The 20,116-nt window shown below is 45.9% G+C and overlaps 1 protein-coding gene across 1 annotated transcript in view; it reads left to right on the top strand.

Annotated features, from left to right (window-relative positions):
• The window catches only part of LOC115206534 (calsyntenin-2), a 426,005-nt gene that overhangs the window by 400,633 nt on the left and 5,256 nt on the right, over window positions 1–20,116 (top strand). The window contains exons 11-15 of the mRNA XM_029773639.1: window positions 280–428; window positions 8,113–8,324; window positions 13,588–13,758; window positions 14,267–14,412; window positions 14,650–14,773. Of these exons, the coding sequence (XP_029629499.1) occupies window positions 280–428; window positions 8,113–8,324; window positions 13,588–13,758; window positions 14,267–14,412; window positions 14,650–14,773 (802 nt within the window). The remainder of the gene's footprint in view (window positions 1–279; window positions 429–8,112; window positions 8,325–13,587; window positions 13,759–14,266; window positions 14,413–14,649; window positions 14,774–20,116) is intronic.

The raw sequence follows: 20,116 nt of genomic DNA, 5'->3' as shown, positions 1-20,116 counted from the left end.
AATGCATCATGTCCACTGGGACCCAGAGCTGTGTCTGAGTGTGTCTGAGCAACACAAGAGGCTTATGATCCCTGAAACAGAGAAGAAGAATGAACACACACTCGTGATGTACACTCAAACACACTCAGTCAGACACACACTTATGTTGTACACACATATCTCGACACACTCAGACACAATTGTTTCAGTGTGTGTTAAACTGTGGTCAAGTCTGATGTGCTCTCTTTCTCTTTCTCTCTCTCTATTTTTCTCTGTCTCTCTCTTCCCTCTCTCGCTCAGTTCCACTTCAACCCAGCCCAGTCGATCCTGGTGATGGAGGGAGAGGATCTGGAGAACATGAACGCTGCTCTGAGGAAGGTCTCCTACATCAACTCCCGCCAGTTTCCCACACCGGGCATCAGACACCTGCACATCTCAACATCAGTACAGTACGCAAGGCTCCTTCTACCTTTCCTACTGACCGTAACTTCATCTCTAGCTGTCTTTCTCCTGTCTCTCCTGTCCTTCATCCACCTCAGTACATTATGACTAGATAAAGTCTTCTCTCTCCTGTCCTTCATCCACCTCACATTATGACTAGATAAAGTCTTCTCTCTCCTGTCCTTCATCCACCTCACATTATGACTGGATAAGGTCTTCTCTCTCCTGTCCTTCATCCACCTCAGTACATTATGACTAGATAAAGTCTTCTCTCTCCTGTCCTTCATCCACCTCACATTATGACTAGATAAAGTCTTCTCTCTCCTGTCCTTCATCCACCTCACATTATGACTGGATAAGGTCTTCTCTCTCCTGTCTTTCATCCACCTCACATTATGACTGGATAAGGTCTTCTCTTTCCTGTCCTTCATCCACCTCACATTATGACTGGATAAGGTCTTCTCTCTCCTGTCCTTCATCCACCTCACATTATGACTAGATAAAGTCTTCTCTCTCCTGTCCTTCATCCACCTCACATTATGACTAGATAAAGTCTTCTCTCTCCTGTCCTTCATCCACCTCACATTATGACTAGATAAAGTCTTCTCTCTCCTGTCCTTCATCCACCTCACATTATGACTGGATAAGGTCTTCTCTCTCCTGTCTTTCATCCACCTCACATTATGACTGGATAAGGTCTTCTCTTTCCTGTCCTTCATCCACCTCACATTATGACTGGATAAGGTCTTCTCTCTCCTGTCTTTCATCCACCTCACATTATGACTGGATAAGGTCTTCTCTTTCCTGTCCTTCATCCACCTCACATTATGACTGGATAAGGTCTTCTCTCTCCTGTCCTTCATCCACCTCACATTATGACTGGATAAGGTCTTCTCCCTCCTGTCCCATGTGGCTCAGTTGGTAGAGCATGGTGTTTGCAACGCCAGGGTTGTGGGTTTGATTCCCACCGGGGGACCAGTATGGAGAAAAAATGTATGAAATGTATGCATTCACTACTGTAAATCGCTCTGGATAAGAGCATCTGCTAAATGACTAAAATGTAATGTAAATGTCTTTCATCCACCTCACATTATGACTGGATAAGGTCTTCTCTCTCTTGTCCTTCATCCACCTCACATTATGACTGGATAAGGTCTTCTCCCTCCTGTCTTTCATCCACCTCACATTATGACTGGATAAGGTCTTCTCTTTCCTGTCCTTCATCCACCTCACATTATGACTGGATAAGGTCTTCTCTCTCCTGTCCTTCATCCACCTCACATTATGACTGGATAAGGTCTTCTCCCTCCTGTCCCATGTGGCTCAGTTGGTAGAGCATGGTGTTTGCAACGCCAGGGTTGTGGGTTTGATTCCCACGGGGGACCAGTACGGAGAAAAAATGTATGAAATGTATGCATTCACTACTGTAAATCGCTCTGGATAAGAGCATCTGCTAAATGACTAAAATGTAATGTAAATGTCTTTCATCCACCTCACATTATGACTGGATAAGGTCTTCTCTCTCTTGTCCTTCATCCACCTCACATTATGACTGGATAAGGTCTTCTCCCTCCTGTCTTTCATCCACCTCACATTATGACTGGATAAGGTCTTCTCTTTCCTGTCCTTCATCCACCTCACATTATGACTGGATAAGGTCTTCTCTCTCCTGTCTTTCATCCACCTCACATTATGACTGGATAAGGTTTTCTCCTTCCTGTCCTTCATCCACCTCACATTATGACTGGATAAGGTCTTCTCTCTCCTGTCCTTCATCCACCTCACATTATGACTGGATAAGGTCTTCTCCTTCCTGTCCTTTAACCACCTCACATTATGACTGGATAAGGTCTTCTCCCTCCTGTCTTTCATCCACCTCACATTATGACTGGATAAGGTCTTCTCCCTCCTGTCCTTTATTAAACCCCAGACTACATAAATCAAACACCCCTTAAATAACACACACAACCCGAACCATATGAAACAAATACCCCTCTGCCACGTCCTGACCAAATATAATACAATTACTCCCTCTGCTGGTCAGGACGTGACAGTTGGAGGCTATTTTATAGATGACATCACCGAAGTCGAGGATCGGTAGGATGGTCAGCTTTACGAGGGTATGTTCGGCAGCATGAGTGAAGGATGCTTTGTTGCAATATAGGAAGCCGATTCTAGATGTAATTTTGGATTGGAGATGCTTAATGTGAGTCTGGAAGGAGAGTTTACAGTCTAACCAGACACCCAAGTATTTGTAGTTGTCCACGTATTCTAAGTCAGAGCCGCCCAGAGTAGTGATGCTGGACAGGCGGGCAGGTGTGGGCAGCGATCGGTTGAAGAGCATGCATTTAGTTTTACTTGCATTTAAGAGCAGTTGGAGGCCACAGAAGGAGAGTTGTATGGCATTAAAGCTCGTCTGGAGGTTAGTTAACACAGTGTCCAAAGAAGGTCCAGAAGTATACAGAATGGTGTCGTCTGCGTAGAGGTGGATCAGAGAATCTCCAGCAGCAAGAGCGACATCGTTGATGAATACAGAGAAGAGAGTCAGCCCGAGAATTGAACCCTGTGGCACCCTGTGGCCCTGTGGTCTCTCTGTCCTCTGTCTCTATCTCTCTCTCTCTGTCCTCCCTCTCTGTCTCTCTCTGTCCTCCATCTCTATCTCTCTCTCTGTCCTCCGTCTCCATCTCTCTCTGTCCTCCCTCTCCACCTCTCTCTCTGTCCTCCCTCTCCACCTCTCTCTCTGTCCTCCCTCTCCACCTCTCTCTCTGTCCTCCCTCTCCACCTCTCTCTCTGTCCTCCCTCTCCACCTCTCTCTCTGTCCTCCCTCTCCATCTCTCTCTGTCCTCCCTCTCCATCTCTCTCTGTCCTCCCTCTCCACCTCTCTCTCTGTCCTCCGTCTCCATCTCTCTCTGTCCTCCCTCTCCACCTCTCTCTCTGTCCTCCCTCTCCACCTCTCTCTCTGTCCTCCGTCTCCATCTCTCTCTGTCCTCCCTCTCCATCTCTCTCTGTTTTCTCCTGAGTTTTCTCCTCACTCTTTTTGACTTCTCACTCCGTTCTCCCCATCTTCCTCTCATCTTCCTGTGATCTGTAAACTAGTTTCAACACCTTCTCACTGTCAACACACAACAGCAGCACAACTTATTACAACACATCTCACACTCACTCCTGTAGCTAGTTAGCTGCCCCCTCTCCTCCTCTTCCTCTTTCTCTCCCCTCTTCACTTCTTTTGTTCTTTAATCCACCACTCTCTCTGTTCCACATCGCCTCCTGGGGCAAGTTTTTACATTTTCATGTTATTTATTAATAATTCTGTCTGGGTTTTGTCAGAGGACAGCGAAAGAGAGAGACTGAGCGAGGCTGGATGGTATTGTATAACAGCCATCCCTGGTGGGCTGTGGTGAATATTCATTGCAGGTTTAAATATGTGCAGCCCCCACAGCTCAGCCCTGGAGGGGTGTACTCCGCCCCCCTATTGGGTTCGACGCAGTGCTGCGGGCCCATCCCTTCAGCTAGCCTAGCAAGGAGGGGGGGGCAGGAAGAGGAGGGGTAGACTGGGCTGCAGGCACACCAATTAGAAATGAATACATTATGCTAACTATGCTTAAGCTTGTGTATTTCTCGATGTTGTTTAATAGAGTTTTCTGGTTGTGTGTGGGCGGCTGGCTGGGGCTGCGCTGTGCAGGCTGTCCAGTGGTCTGCACTGCCTATGAACCTTGTTGCTCTCCAGCTGTTGCTCACAAAGAGAGGGCTTGGTAGTCGTCCAAGACAAGCTTTGATAACAATAATGTGTAAATCATTTAAAACAACGTCCAGTAAACAGGCCTGCAGATCAAACTGTCTATTAGGCCACAGCCAAAACACAAGCTCCTCTTGAGGAATACTGCTGTTTGCTGGAAATTACCCCGCAAGTGGCATCAGTGTAAACAAATAAATAGAGTCATTCATTAATTCCATAAAATACACTTAAGTGTGTTTTCAATTTAATAAGGCATTACTGCAGCCATCAGGAACAAGTAACTAGTGTTAATCTATGCAGGGCTTTTATTCTACCTTGTCACATTTTCTTTAATTCATTTGGCTGGAGTCCAAGTCCTCACCGTGGCCCACCCACGCTAAGTCTCCATGCTCCACTGTCTCTGCCTCCTCTCCACAACAACACCCTGCTGCTCCACTGTCTCTGCCTCCTCTCCACAACAATACCCTGCCGCTCCACTGTCTCTGCCTCCTCTCCACAACAATACCCTGCCGCTCCACTGTCTCTGCCTCCTCTCCACAACAATACCCTGCAGCTCCACTGTCTCTGCCTCCTCTCCACAACAATACCCTGCCGCTCCACTGTCTCTGCCTCCTCTCCACAACAATACCCTGCAGCTCCACTGTCTCTGCCTCCTCTCCACAACAATACCCTGCCGCTCCACTGTCTCTGCCTCCTCTCCACAACAATACCCTGCCGCTCCACTGTCTCTGCCTCCTCTCCACAACAATACCCTGCCGCTCCACTGTCTCTGCCTCCTCTCCACAACAACACCCTGCCGCTCCACTGTCTCTGCCTCCTCTCCACAACAATACCCTGCAGCTCCACTGTCTCTGCCTCCTCTCCACAACAATACCCTGCAGCTCCACTGTCTCTGCCTCCTCTCCACAACAATACCCTGCCGCTCCACTGTCTCTGCCTCCTCTCCACAACAATACCCTGCCGCTCCACTGTCTCTGCCTCCTCTCCACAACAATACCCTGCCGCTCCACTGTCTCTGCCTCCTCTCCACAACAACACCCTGCCGCTCCACTGTCTCTGCCTCCTCTCCACAACAATACCCTGCCGCTCCACTGTCTCTGCCTCCTCTCCACAACAATACCCTGCCGCTCCACTGTCTCTGCCTCCTCTCCACAACAATACCCTGCCGCTCCACTGTCTCTGCCTCCTCTCCACAACAATACCCTGCAGCTCCACTGTCTCTGCCTCCTCTCCACAACAATACCCTGCCGCTCCACTGTCTCTGCCTCCTCTCCACAACAATACCCTGGCCGCTCCACTGTCTCTGCCTCCTCTCCACAACAATACCCTGCCGCTCCACTGTCTCTGCCTCCTCTCCACAACAATACCCTGCCGCTCCACTGTCTCTGCCTCCTCTCCACAACAATACCCTGCCGCTCCACTGTCTCTGCCTCCTCTCCACAACAATACCCTTGCCGCTCCACTGTCTCTCTGCCTCCTCTCCACAACAATACCCTGCCGCTCCACTGTCTCTGCCTCCTCTCCACAACAATACCCTGCAGCTCCACTGTCTCTGCCTCCTCTCCACAACAATACCCTGCCGCTCCACTGTCTCTGCCTCCTCTCCACAACAATACCCTGCCGCTCCACTGTCTCTGCCTCCTCTCCACAACAATACCCTGCCGCTCCACTGTCTCTGCCTCCTCTCCACAACAATACCCTGCCGCTCCACTGTCTCTGCCTCCTCTCCACAACAATACCCTGCCGCTCCACTGTCTCTGCCTCCTCTCCACAACAATACCCTGCAGCTCCACTGTCTCTGCCTCCTCTCCACAACAATACCCTGCCGCTCCACTGTCTCTGCCTCCTCTCCACACAATACCCTGGCCGCTCCACTGTCTCTGCCTCCTCTCCACAACAACACCCTGCCGCTCCACTGTCTCTGCCTCCTCTCCACAACAATACCCTGCAGCTCCACTGTCTCTGCCTCCTCTCCACAACAATACCCTGCGCTCCACTGTCTCTGCCTCCTCTCCACAACAATACCCTGCCGCTCCACTGTCTCTGCCTCCTCTCCACAACAATACCCTGCCGCTCCACTGTCTCTGCCTCCTCTCCACAACAATACCCTGCCGCTCCACTGTCTCTGCCTCCTCTCCACAACAATACCCTGCCGCTCCACTGTCTCTGCTCCTCTCCACAACAATACCCTGCCGCTCCACTGTCTCTGCCTCCTCTCCACAACAATACCCTGCCGCTCCACTGTCTCTGCCTCCTCTCCACAACAATACCCTGCCACTCCACTGTCTCTGCCTCCTCTCCACAACAATACCCTGCAGCTCCACTGTCTCTGCCTCCTCTCCACAACAACACCCTGCCGCTCCACTGTCTCTGCCTCCTCTCCACAACAACACCCTGCCGCTCCACTGTCTCTGCCTCCTCTCCACAACAATACCCTGCCGCTCCACTGTCTCTGCCTCCTCTCCACAACAACACCCTGCAGCTCCACTGTCTCTGCCTCCTCTCCACAACAATACCCTGCCTCTCCACTGTCTCTGCCTCCTCTCCACAACAATACCCTGCCGCTCCACTGTCTCTGCCTCCTCTCCACAACAATACCCTGCTGAGGCGGGGAAAGACACAACATGCAGATCACCGCTTGAGAGAAAAAGAGAAAGAGAGAGTAGGCTATACCACGCTTGACTGAAAACATGTTTTTTTATACCAGAAAAGGAAAATATGGTTCTTAAAGGCCTGTGTATTAGTGCTATGTGATGAAGTTTACAGCGGTGTTTAGGCATGAAATAAAACATTAAATAGGCTAGCAGCAAACTGGGATGACGAGTAATCACAGGTAATTATGAACGAGTCATAACCTCCTTATCCAAAGCTCCAACAGAACAAAGAGCTGTTGTCGTGCAACATTTTTTTTCTTCCCTCTCCCAGTCCCAGCCACTGACAGATGTTCATCTACCTCCTCTGTAACTAAATGTATGTGAAAAACATCCCACTACTTGCTACTTTCGCAGCTCTTCTGTTAGCTATATTTTCCTTCTCTCCTCAGCCTCCCTTTCTCTCTCTCTCTCTCTCTCTCTCTCTCTCTCTCTCTCTCTCTCTCTCTCTTTCTCCTCAGCCACCATGTCTCTCTCTCTTTCTCTCTCACTCCTCAGCCTCCCTGTCTCTCTCTCTCTCTCTATCTGTTTCTTTCTTTCTCTCTCTCTCTCTCTCCTCAGACTCCCTTTTTCTCTTTCTCTCTCTCCTCAGCCTCCCTTTCTCTTTCTCTCTCTCTCCTCAGCCTCCCTTTCTCTCTCTCGCTCACCAGCATCCCTTTCTCTCTCTCTCCTCAACATTCAAGTCACTCTCTTTCTATCTCTTTCTCTCTCCTCAGCCTCCCTCCCTCCCTTTCTCTCTCTCTCGCTCTCTCGCTCTCTCTCCTCAGCCTCCCTTTTCTCTCTCTCTTTCTCTCTCTCTCTTGCCCCTCAGCCTCCCTGTCTCTCTCTCTCTTTCTCTCTCTCTCTCGCTCACTCTCCTCAGCCTCCAATTTCTCTCTTTCACTCTCTCTCGCTCCTCAGCCGCCCTGTCTCTCTCTCTCTTTCTCTCTCTCTCTGGTTTCTCGTTGATTGATGTCTAGTCTGCATTGTTTAGGCAGTATGTGTCAGGTTATTTTTTGCATGTCTATGTCAGATGTCTGCATCACTGTCTGTGTGTTGTTGCTCTCTGGGAGTCTGTCACAGTTCGGTCAGCCTCATCACCCCTACAGTGTACTAGGAGGAGGCTTATTTAACCTTCCAAGGTTGCTGATTCCTGGAATTAACCCACACACACATTCTCAAAGTATCTAAGCATTCTAAGGGCACAATGGCTCTGATATTTCACACATGCCTAAAGTGATACCCAGTCAAACACATACTGAAACATACAGTACATTCACATGCAATTGAATCAGATTCAAGCCTTCCCTACTCTCCATCTCCCAGGTGTTTTGGGGAGGACACGTGTATCTTCATCCCGGACATCGATGCAGTGGTGATGGTGCTGCAGCCCAGTGAACCCAGGATCACCATAGCTGGGGTGGACAGACTGACCAGGCCAGCAGCTGACCTCAGAGGACCAGCAGGACTCACTCTGTTCCAGGACCTTCACATCATCAGTACTGTCACCAAGGGAGACACAGCCTCACACCATACAGGTACAGGGTACAGGCATAGAGGGGTGTGTGTGTGTGTGTGTGTGTGTGTGTGTGTGTGTGTGTGTGTGTGTGTGGTGTGTGTGTGTGTGTGTGTGTGTGTGTGTGTGTGTGTGAGAGAGAGAGAGAGAGAGAGAGAGAGAGAGAGAGAGAGAGAGAGAGAGAGAGAGAGAGAGAGAGAGAGAGAGAGAGAGAGGAGAGAGAGGAGAGAGAGAGAGAGGAGAGAGAGAGAGAGAGAGAGAGAGAGAGAGAGAGAGAGAGAGAGAGATAGTAGATAGATAGATAGATAGATAGATAGATAGATAGATAGATAGATAGATAGATAGATAGATAGATAGATAGATAGACACTAGGTGCAAACCAGAGAGAGAGAGAGAGAGATCAATAGACAGAGAATAGCAGAGGGATAATGATGATATGGTCCTAAGGGGACAGCACCACAAAACTATTTGATTAGACTGGAGAGTACAACATCTCCTCTTACTATGGAATTTCATCAACTCCTCTCTCTCTTACACACACACACACACACACACACACACACACACACACCATTAGCCACACACTCCTAGTCACACAAGACTTGGCTAATCTATAGCCTCCAGCTGTGGTCTCCATTTCAGAGGCAGAACATGAGGAGGAAAGAGAGAGTCTGAGTCCTGAAAGCGATGCAGGTTTTTTTTTTCCAACTCCCTGGCAGTGGAGCGAGTGAAACCTCTGGTTATCGCTGTCTAATTGGCAGCTATAGCGTCAAGGCTGAGTCAGAGCTGTTCCGTGTTGATCCTAGTCTCCGCTCTGAGAAGACAAGAGCTGGTATTAAAATGTCATTTCCATTTGCAGTTCAGCCAGGCAGGAACCCACAGAATCATTTGTCTGGTAGGCAGAGGCTTTAGTCAGCAGGGGGGTTGGACTGTAGATGCTGGGGAGAGTAGGAGGGGGGGAGCAAGTCCTAAGGCCGGTAGTACAGGCCGACTCTGTTCTGCCCCCCCACTCCCCCCCCCCCCCCCTCCATTCACAGTTCCTTTAGAAGCCATAAGTTTGGTTCACACAGCAGGATTAGACAGGTACTTAGTGTGGAGAAAGGGTCAACAGTCATTAAACTGCTCAGTGCAGCGGTGGGATTGTTGGAGATGTGCGCACACACACACACACACACACACACACACACACACACACACACACACACACACACATTGAATCTTGATCTCATACAATATGAAATACACATTTCATTCTCTCCATCATCTGCCATCTATTCTCTCTCTATTTCTCTGTCTCTCTCTTTATCTCTCTCTCTCTTTCCCTCTCTCTGTCTCTCTCTCTCTTTCTCTCTTTCTTTCAGGTTTCCCTATGTTTGCCCTCTTATTCTCCTTTTCTCTTTCTTTGTTAGTCTCTCATGCTCTTTCCTTACCACCAGCACATGCTCTCCTCTTCTCTTCACTGTGTCTCCAGTCCTTTCTTAACTTTCCCTCTCCCCTCCCTCCATCTCTCTCTGTCTGTGTGTCTCAGGGGGTCTACTCAGCTCCAGATGTTTCCCCTCCTTCCCCCAGTTAGCACAGCTCTGCAATCAATCAAGCCTCAGCCAGGGATAGAGGAGAGCCAGGGTCTCCCGGGAACCCTGCTGTTCCAGGGACAGCCCCTGCTCTGAGGAGTGCCTCACCGTAGGGGGGCTGTGGAGTGGGCATGGCAGGTGATAGCCCACCCAGGAGAGAACACAGCAGGCTGAAAGGCACGGAGAGCTACAGAGAACTGTGTCTAACCGGTTAGCAGGCTGTACAGCAGACTCTGTGACATCAGGCTGGCTGATTGTGTAGCAATAGAGAGCGTTAATAATGCAGCTATGGAGTCTTTTAACAGTGTTTTTGAACTGTGTTTTTGAACTGTGTTTTGGCTAAAATAGTTTGTTAATTTAGGTTTGTTAGTGTGGAATAGTGGAATGAAACATTTTAGTCTTGGATAATGTTGTTGTGTACAGATGCGCTATCTTAATTTGACCCTGCTTCTCACAGCAGGAAAATAATCCTGCAGCAACAGGAAATTTATGTGGATTATGTGGATTGTAATTAATGGACAATTTTGTAGGTGGTGATACATTTTTCATTAGGGTAAATTAAGTTTAGTTGAGGTAACTTGCACAGATAGGAAGACGGTGTGTGTGTGTGTGTGTGTGTGTGTGTGTGTGTGTGTGTGTGTGTGTGTGTGTGTGTGTGTGTGTGTGTGTGTGTGTGTGTGTGTGTGTGTGTGTGTGTGTGTGTGTGTGTGTGTGTGTGTGTCAGTGCCGTGTAAGTTAAGGGAGGACAAAAACATTTTTATGAGCATTGCCTTATTTCTATTACAGCATATTGGATGACTCTCATTCATAACCCATTTTACCAGGTCAATGTAACATTGATGGGTTTAGGCTACTACATGATACTCTAATTTTCCCTATACCCGTCATGAGGTTGCTATAACCTAGCCTAGCAGACCTGCACACATGTCGAGAGGAAATGTTTAGGTGACATTCAATACCGCCTTGCAAACTCTTGCGTGCATCTAGCTGATCTAAGGTGCAATCATTAGTCCAACAGTTTAACAAGAGAGTTTCTATTCGACAAATTCAGGTATGTTTATACCCGTTTTGCTCTGTTTGCTTCCATTTAAGAAATGTTTTTCAACAGAATCGGCAGAATGAATAACACCCCTGGTCATGCATAAACACAGTTCACATTCATAGCAGCCACGCTGCATTCCTTCTCGCATCTATGTGCTCTCCTCTCACCTTTTCCTTGGTTTGTGGACTTTAATGCACAACACATCAGCTGTATGTGACCAGGCGTAAAAACCTTTCCAAGCCAAACCGCCACACACATCCTACATCGTTGTCACAATATGTGACCGACCGGTTCAAATCAGTCTTATGTAGCATTTTAAATTGTGTTTTTTACATTGGATAAAAATAGAGTCTCAGCTACAAAATTCTATATCATACACTAGAGTTGAGAAGCAATGAGAAAGCAATTTTGCTTTGAATGTTGCTAAACTTGTAAACTACTTTTGAGAAAATGGCCTTTGAATGTTTTGGTACTACTACTGGAGAGCCCTTTGTTGTCTACACCCAGAGCGTTGATGACTGCAACTGTGCTGTCAGTAAATTCAGAGCGTTTCGCTCTCGGAGCGTTCAGAGAGCACACTGGACGCTCTGGCCAATGAGTAGGGTTGATCCGAACGTTATGACCTCACAACGGCAGTCAAGCACTCAAGCTAAATGGCTAACATTGGCTAGCTTGCTAGCTACTTCCAGACACAAATGAGAGAACACCCCACTCTGACCATTTTACTCGCCCTAGCAGAGCTGGTAAGGCTGTTTTCATGTTATCCAGAGCATTGGTGACTGAAACTGTGCTGCTGGCAGCAATTTAATTACTGTACACTTTTTTGCCGACGTTTACTGACACCGGCCATATTCAACGGGTGTTGAAGGTTCGTAAATTCATCAGTTATTCTACACTCTGGCACACTCAGATGAGAGTATTTTGTTAAGACATGTAGCTAGCTAGCTAGCTAAACAATGAACCATAATCCCAACTCATGATGTTAATACCCTGCATGAATCTGCAGGTAGCTAACCAACCAGGTTCAATGTTAGCTAGCTAACAATAGTCTATAACTAGTCAAGCAAATGGCTCTGAGATAAGAATAAAAAGATCATACACATAACATTAGCTAGCAAGCCAGCCAGCTAACGTTAGCTAGCTAACAGTACACTTTAACTTGAAATGAAACCACTTCCTGTCAAAATTGGAAATGTGAAATATCTGAAAATGTAGCTAGCTATACTATCTTACCCATATACATCATGGATGGGTGCGTCTCCTGTCAGATGCCATGGTAGCCCTTAATTTGAAGATGACACAGGGTTTTTCTCCATCTCCTTAGCTACTGTATCATACTCAAATTCCACTAATTTCAAAACTTGACATACACGTAATGTTAGCTAGCGAGCCAGCCAGCTAACATTAGCTAGCTAACAGTACACGTTAACTTGACATTAGGCTTATGCTGTTTTACTACACAATACATTTAAAAAAATATGCGTTAGACAGGATTACCTAGACATACTGACCAGCTCAAATAGACAGAAGCATTCTGTATCTCAGCCAATCATTACTAGAGGGAAGGTTGCAAACTTTTTTTGTGGCTAAACCAACTAGGCACGTAATTTAACAATTGTATTCGTATTTGCAGATGGCATACAAGTTTGTTAGTAAGGCACATGAAATTCACATGTTCCAGAAGGAATTTCTGCCAAAAAACGCATTTTGACAAAAAAAATTAAAAGTTTACGTTTAAACGGCTCCCCTAGTGACCCGCGACATACGCCTAGTTTCCTGAAACGAGTCGCATATTAGCTAAAGTAACGTCATAGTCAACATAGCTAATATAACTACTAGTAACACGTTAGTAAACCCGCTACAATCATGCAGTAACGTTACAGTGTATAGTCACGTAGCAGTTTAACAGTTACACCGGCAGGCCCCAGTGGCAATAAATTAGTTAAACCAAAAGCTTACCTTGACTTGGAAGAGTTCCAGTGTTGTGTTAGATAGTCATAGCCAGCTAGCTAACATAGCATCCCTCTGTTTAAGCAGGGTGTTTGAGTAGGCTAAACTAGCTTGCTGCATTTTCTAGCTAAGTAAGTGAAACTGAAAAAAATGACAATCTCTATCTCTCTCTTGCCTCTGCTTCATTTTGGAAGAAATTTAAATTTGTTCATAACTGTTCAACAGTTATGTTCAGTTATGTTCGAAAGTTATGTTCAACTGTTCATAACTGTTCTTTCTCTCTCTTTAAGTTAACTACTCGCTGCAGTTTATGCACTGCTGTGTTAGCTAGCTGTATCTTGTGCTTTCAGTACTAGATTCATTATTTGATCATTTGATTGGGTGAACAACATGTCAATTCATGCTGCAGGAGCTCTGATAGGTTGGAGGACGTCCTCCAGAAGTTGTCATAATTACTGTGTCAGTCTATGGAAGGAGGTGAGAACCATGAGCCTCCTAGGTTTTGTATTGAAGTCAATGTACCCAGAGGAGGACAGAAGCTAGTTGTCCTCCGTCCTCCTCTTCCTCTGAGGAGCCTCCACTGGTGTGTGTGTGTGTGTGTGTGTGTGTGTGTGTGTGTGTGTGTGTGTGTGTGTGTGTGTGTGTGTGTGTGTGTGTGTGTGTGTGTGTGTGTGTGTGTGTGTGTGTGTGCATGCATTCTCACATGTGTGTGTGTGTTTCAGCGGGCAGGCCGGGGGTCCAGGAGGAGATCATTCATAACCTGGACTACTGTGACATCCTGGTGCTGGGGGAGGAGCTGAGGCCAGAGCAGGAGAGTCTCCAGCTGCAACGTAGCACCCTGCTGGGGAAACACCTGGACGCCACCAACTCTACCTCCGGCATGTCTATATACGGTAAGTTACCATGGAAACATCTAACTTCCTGACCTCTAATCCCTATCTAACCTCTGACTCCTACCCCAATTCCAACTCCACCTCTGGCATGCCTCCATCCATGTTACCATGCAAACACCTAACCATAACCCCTATCTTCCTCTATATCCATAACCCTTATCTTCATTTATATCCATAACCCCTATCTTCCTCTATATCCATAATCCTATCTTCCTCTATAACCATAACCCCTAACTTCCTCTATAACCATAACCCCTAACTTCATTTATAACCATAACCCCTAACTTCGTTTATAACCATAACCACTATCTTCCTCTATATCCATAATCCCTATCTTCCTCTATAACCATAATCCCTATCTTCCTCTATAACCATAACCCCTATCTTCCTCTATATCCATAACCCCTATCTTCATTTATAGCCATAACCGCTATCTTCCTCTAAATCCATAACCCCTGATCTATGAAACTGGTAGTGACCATAGGAATGTGTCCACCATTTCTCTCAGGTGTGGACTCAATGTCCAACTATGAGCAGGTGATCAGACAGGTGTATTACCACAACTGGCACCCCGCCCAGACCCCAGACAGGAAGTTCCGTCTCACCTGCTCTGAGCTAAACGGACGCTACACCAGCAATGAGTTCACCCTGGAGGTCAGTGGACTAGAGAGCGGAACGATAAAAATACAGGAATTCCAATGTTCCTACGCTTTCAGAAATTATATTTGATTAAACATTTCCTGCCCTGAGACCCTTTGCCTTGTCAACTTGCTCTTCCCAGAAAATCTCTGACGGTTCTATGTCTAATAGTCCTTATTTGGAGTTTACTCTTATATTTTCTGGGACATTTATTATACCTGTAACCTTGCTCTGTATTCTTGCCCCGCCCAGATCAGTGTACTCCACAAATCAGAGGCTGGGGAGCATGTCAATCACATGGTAGCCCCGTCCCAGTACATGCAAGTCGTTCCTCATCTGGCCATGGTCCACAGTCTATACCCCACACACGGTCCAGGTAAGACTAGAGAGGACTCTGTGTGCATGTGTAAATAGCTACTATTATTGAACACACACAGAGAGAGAGAGCGAGAGAAAAACATACAAACATACAATTTTAAAATCCATGTAAACAAACAACAAGTGTGCGGTTTAAACAGGCAAAAAACACACATTTCTTCCCACAGGGCAGTGTGGTGAGACAGGGATGCAGCTTAAGCCCCACCCTCTTCAACATATATATCAACAAATTGGCGAGGGCACTAGAACAGTCTGCAGCACCCAGCCACACCCTACTAGAATCTGAAGTCAAATGTCTACTGTTTGCTGATGATCTGGTGCTTCTGTCACCAACCAAGGAGGGCCTACAGCAGCACCTAGATATTCTGCACAGATTTTGCCAGTCCTTGGCCCTGACAGTAAAATAATGGTGTTCCAAAAAAGGTCCAATCGCCAGGACCACAAATACAAATTCCATCTTGCCCTAGAGCACACAAAAAACTATACATACCTTGGCCTAAACTTCAGCGCTACAGGTAACTTCTACAAAGCTGTGAATGATCTAAGAGACAAGGCAAGAAGGGCCTTCTATACCATCAAAAGGAACATAAAATTCGACATACCAATTAGGATCTGGCTAAAAATACCTGAATCAGTTATAGAACCCATTGCCCTTTATGGTTGTGAGGTCTGGGGTCCGCTCACCAACCAAGAATTCACAAAATGGGACAAACACCAAATTGAGACTCTGCATGCAGAATTCTGCAAAAATATCCTCTGTGTACAACATAAAACACCAAATAATGCATGCAGAGCAGAATTAGGCCAAACCTTCCATAACAAAGCCATCACCTATAGAGGGATGAACCAGGAGAACATTCCCCTAAGCAAGCTGGTCCTGGGGCTCTGTTCACAAACAGACCAAACAAAGCCCCAGGACAGCAACACAATTAGACCCCACCAAATCATGAGAAAACAAAAAGATAATTACGTGACACATTGGAAAGAATAAAGAAAAAAACAGCAAACTAGAATGCTATTTGGCCCTAAACAGAGAGTACACAGTGGCAGAATACCTGACCACTGTGACTTACCCAAACTTAAGGAAAGCTTTGACTATGTACAGACTCAGTGAGCATAGCCTTGCTATTGAGAAAGGCTGCCGAAGGCAGACCTGGCTCTCAAGAGAAGATAGGCTATGTGTCACGACTTCCTACGAAGTCGGTCCCTCTCCTTGTTTGGGCGACGTTTGGCGGTCGACGTCACCGGTCTTGTAGCCATCGCCGATCCACCTTTGATTTTCCATTTGTTTTGTCTTGTCTTCCCACACACCTGGTTCCAATTCCATCAATTACATGTTGTGTATTTAACCCTCTGTTCCCCCCATGTCCTTGTCCGGTATTTTTTATTGTAAGTGCTTGTGCACGTTATGTCTGGTGTGCGTCGGGTTTTGTACCCATTTATTGATTGTTCTGTTTTCCAGTGGGTTTTTATTATTAAACTGCGCCGTTGGAAACACAGTTTTTGCTCTCCTGCGTCTGACTTCTCTGCCGCCAGTACGCACCCCTTACACTATGTGCACACTGCCCACTAAATGAGGTGGAAACTGAGCTGCACTTCCTAACCTCCTGCGAAATGTATGACCATATTAGAGACACATATTTCCCTCAGATTACACAGATCCACAAACCTGATTTTGATAAACTCCCATATCTACTGGGTGAAATACCACATTGTGTCATCACAGCAGCAATATTTGTGACCTGTTGCCACAAGAAAAGGGCAACCAGTAAAGAACAAACACCATTGTAAATACAACCCATATTTCTGTTTATTTATTTTCACTGTTGTACTTTAAACCATTTGCTCATCGTTACAACACTGTATATATACATAATATCACATTTGTAATGTCTTTGTTCTTTTGGAACTACTGTGAGTGTAATGTTTACTGTTCATTTTTATTGTTTATTTTTTGTATATTGTCTACATCACCTGCTTTGACAATGTTAACATATGTTTCCCATGCCAATGAGAGAGAGAGAGAGAGAGAGAGAGAGAGAGAGAGGAGAAAGTGAGAGAGACAGAGAGAGACAGAGAGAGACAGAGAGAGACAGAGAGAGACAGAGAGAGACAGAGAGAGACAGAGAGAGACAGAGAGAGACAGAGAGAGACAGAGAGAGACAGAGAGAGACAGAGAGACAGAGGGAGGAGAAAGCGAGAGAGACAGGGAGAGGGAGGAGAAAGCGAGAGAGACTGGGAGAGGGAAGAGAAAGCAAGCATGCGAGAGAGAGGGAGGAGAAAGAGAGAGAGAGAGGGAGGAGAAAGAGAGAGAGAGGGAGGAGAAAGTGAGAGAGAGAGGGAGGAGAAAGCGAGAGAGAGAGAGAGAGGAGAAAGTGAGAGAGAGGGAAGAGAAAACGAGAGAGAGAGAGAGAGAGAGAGAGAGGGAGGAGAGAGAGAGGGAGAGAGAGAGAGCGAGAGAGAGACAGGAGAACACGAGAGAGAGAGAGAGAGAGAGAGAGAGAGAGAGGGAGGTGAAAGCGAGAGAGAGAGAGAGAGAGAGAGAGAGAGAGAGAGAGAGACAAAAGAAACATTCAGAGTGAGAGAGGGAGGAGATGACGCACGGATATGAAGAGAGAGAAAGGGAGGGAAGAGAGGACACATGAGAAGTGTGTATGGAGGGGTGTCTTTAACCTCTCTGGGGTATGTGGGATACACTATTCAACAGCCAGTGAAATAGCAGGGCGGAAAATTCAAAACAACAAAAATCTCAGAATTGAAATTTCTCAAACATACAACTATTATATCCATTTTAAAGGTACACTTCTCGTTAATCCAACCACATTGTCCGATTTCAAAAAGGCTTTATGGTGAAAGCATAACATTAGATTATGTTAGGACAGCACCTAAACAAGAAAAACCACACAGCCATTTTCCAAGCAAGGAGAGGCGTCACAAAAACCAGAAATACAGCTAAAATGAATCACTAACCTTTGATGATCTTCATCAGATGGCACTCATAGGACTTCATGTTTCACAATACATGAATGTTTTGCTCGATAAAGTTCATATTTATATAAAAAAAAACATTTTACATTGGCGCGTGATGTTCACAAATGTTTTGCCTCCAAAACCTCCGGTGAATCAGCACATCAATTTACAGAAATACTCACCATAAACGTTGATAAAATATTCAACAGTTATTTAAAGAATTATAGATAGTCCATCATTTATGTCCAAATACATCCTTTTGTTCGCGCGTTCAGTCCACTACTTTACGTTTGTAGAAATATGTCAAATGATGTATAGCATCAATCTTTAGGACGTTTTTAACATAAATCTTCAGTAATATTCCAACCGGACAATTCCAATGTCTTCAGAAAAGAAAAGGAACACAGCTAACTCTCATGTGAGCGTGCACCTCTGAGCTCATGTGATTTTCTCACTCATCAACTTCCAGGCCCTCTTGTTAGCTCCATATTCACAGTAGAAGCATGAAACAATGTTCTAAAGACTGTTGACATCTAGTGGAAGCCTTAGGAAGTGCAAAATGAACCCTAAGTCACTGTATACTGGATAGGGAATCACTTGAAAAACTACAACCCTCAGATTTCCACACTTCCTGGTTGGATTTTTCTCAGGTTTTGCCTGCCATATGAGTTCTGTTATACTCACAGACATCATTCAAACAGTTTTAGAAACTTCAGAGTGTTTTCTATCCAAATCTACTAATAATATGCATATCCTACCTTCTGAGCCTGAGTAGCAGGCAGTTTCATTTGGGCATGCCTTTCATCCGGACGTCAAAATACTGCCCCCTACCCTAGAGAAGTTAATGAAGTGAATGATGTAGATAGTTCTGTTAGGAGACCATACAGACCCTCCACTAACATTCTGTGTAGATTGTTCTGTTAGGAGACCGTACAGACCCTCTATTAACATTCTGTGTAGATTGATCTGTTAGGAGACTGTACAGACCCTCTATTAACATTCTGTGTAGATTGTTCTGTTGGGAGACCGTACAGACCCTCTAGTAACATTTTGTGTAGATTGTTCTGTTGGGAGACCGTACAGACCCTCTATTAACATTCTGTGTAGATTGTTCTGTTGGGAGACCGTACAGACCCTCTATTAACATTCTGTGTAGATTGTTCTGTTAGGAGACCGTACAGACCCTCTCGTAACATTCTGTGTAGATTGTTCTGTTGGGAGACCGTACAGACCCTCTAGTAACATTCTGTGTAGATTGTTCTGTTGGGAGACCGTACAGACCCACTGTAACATTCTGTGTAGACTGTTCTGTTAGGAGACTGTACAGACCCTCTATTAACATTCTGTGTAGATTGTTCTGTTGGGAGACCGTACAGACCCTCTATTAACATTCTGTGTAGATTGTTCTGTAAGGAGACCGTACAGACCCTCTATTAACATTCTGTGTAGATTGTTCTGTTGGGAGACCGTACAGACCCTCTATTAACATTCTGTGTAGATTGTTCTGTTGGGAGACCGTACAGACCTTCTAGTAACATTCTGTGTAGATTGTTCTGTTGGGAGACCGTACAGACCCTCTAGTAACATTCTGTGTAGATTGTTCTGTTGGGAGACCGTACAGACCCTCTAGTAACATTCTGTGTAGATTGTTCTGTTGGGAGACCGTACAGACCCTCTATTAACATTCTGTGTAGATTGTTCTGTTGGGAGACCGTACAGACCCTCTAGTAACATTCTGTGTAGATTGTTCTGTTGGGAGACCGTACAGACCCTCTAGTAACATTCTGTGTAGATTGTTCTGTTGGGAGACCGTACAGACCTTCTAGTAACATTCTGTGTAGATTGTTCTGTTGGGAGACCGTACAGACCTTCTAGTAACATTCTGTGTAGATTGTTCTGTTGGGAGACCGTACAGACCCTCTAGTAACATTCTGTGTGCATTCATGTATATACACTGGGGTGCCTTTAACATGAGAGAGATCAAAGGCTATGGATTGGTGTTTAAAAAATTATCTCTCTCCTCTCTTCTTTCTACTCTCCCACACCCTCCCCCTCTCTCTGTAATAAGGAAGCAGACTGAATCAAATTACCAATTAAAAGAGTCCTCTGTAGCTGGATGAATACACACACAGTATAATAACTTATCTGAAGGAGAGAGAGATGAGGCAGGGAGATGTTATTTTGAGAGTATAGTACAGATCAGCACAACAGATAAACATTACAGATCTAGGACCTTCTCTCTCTCTGTGTGTGTGTGTGTGTGTGTGTGTGTGTGTGTGTGTGTGTGTGTGTGTGTGTGTGTGTGTGTGTGTGTGTGTGTGTGTGTGTGTGTGTGTTGTTGTTTGGTATGTGAGCATCCTGTACATCTGAG

The sequence above is a fragment of the Salmo trutta genome, chromosome 13 (assembly GCF_901001165.1).
Source record: "Salmo trutta chromosome 13, fSalTru1.1, whole genome shotgun sequence".
Taxonomy (NCBI): domain Eukaryota; kingdom Metazoa; phylum Chordata; class Actinopteri; order Salmoniformes; family Salmonidae; genus Salmo; species Salmo trutta.
This window is presented reverse-complemented; position numbering and strand designations above follow the sequence as displayed.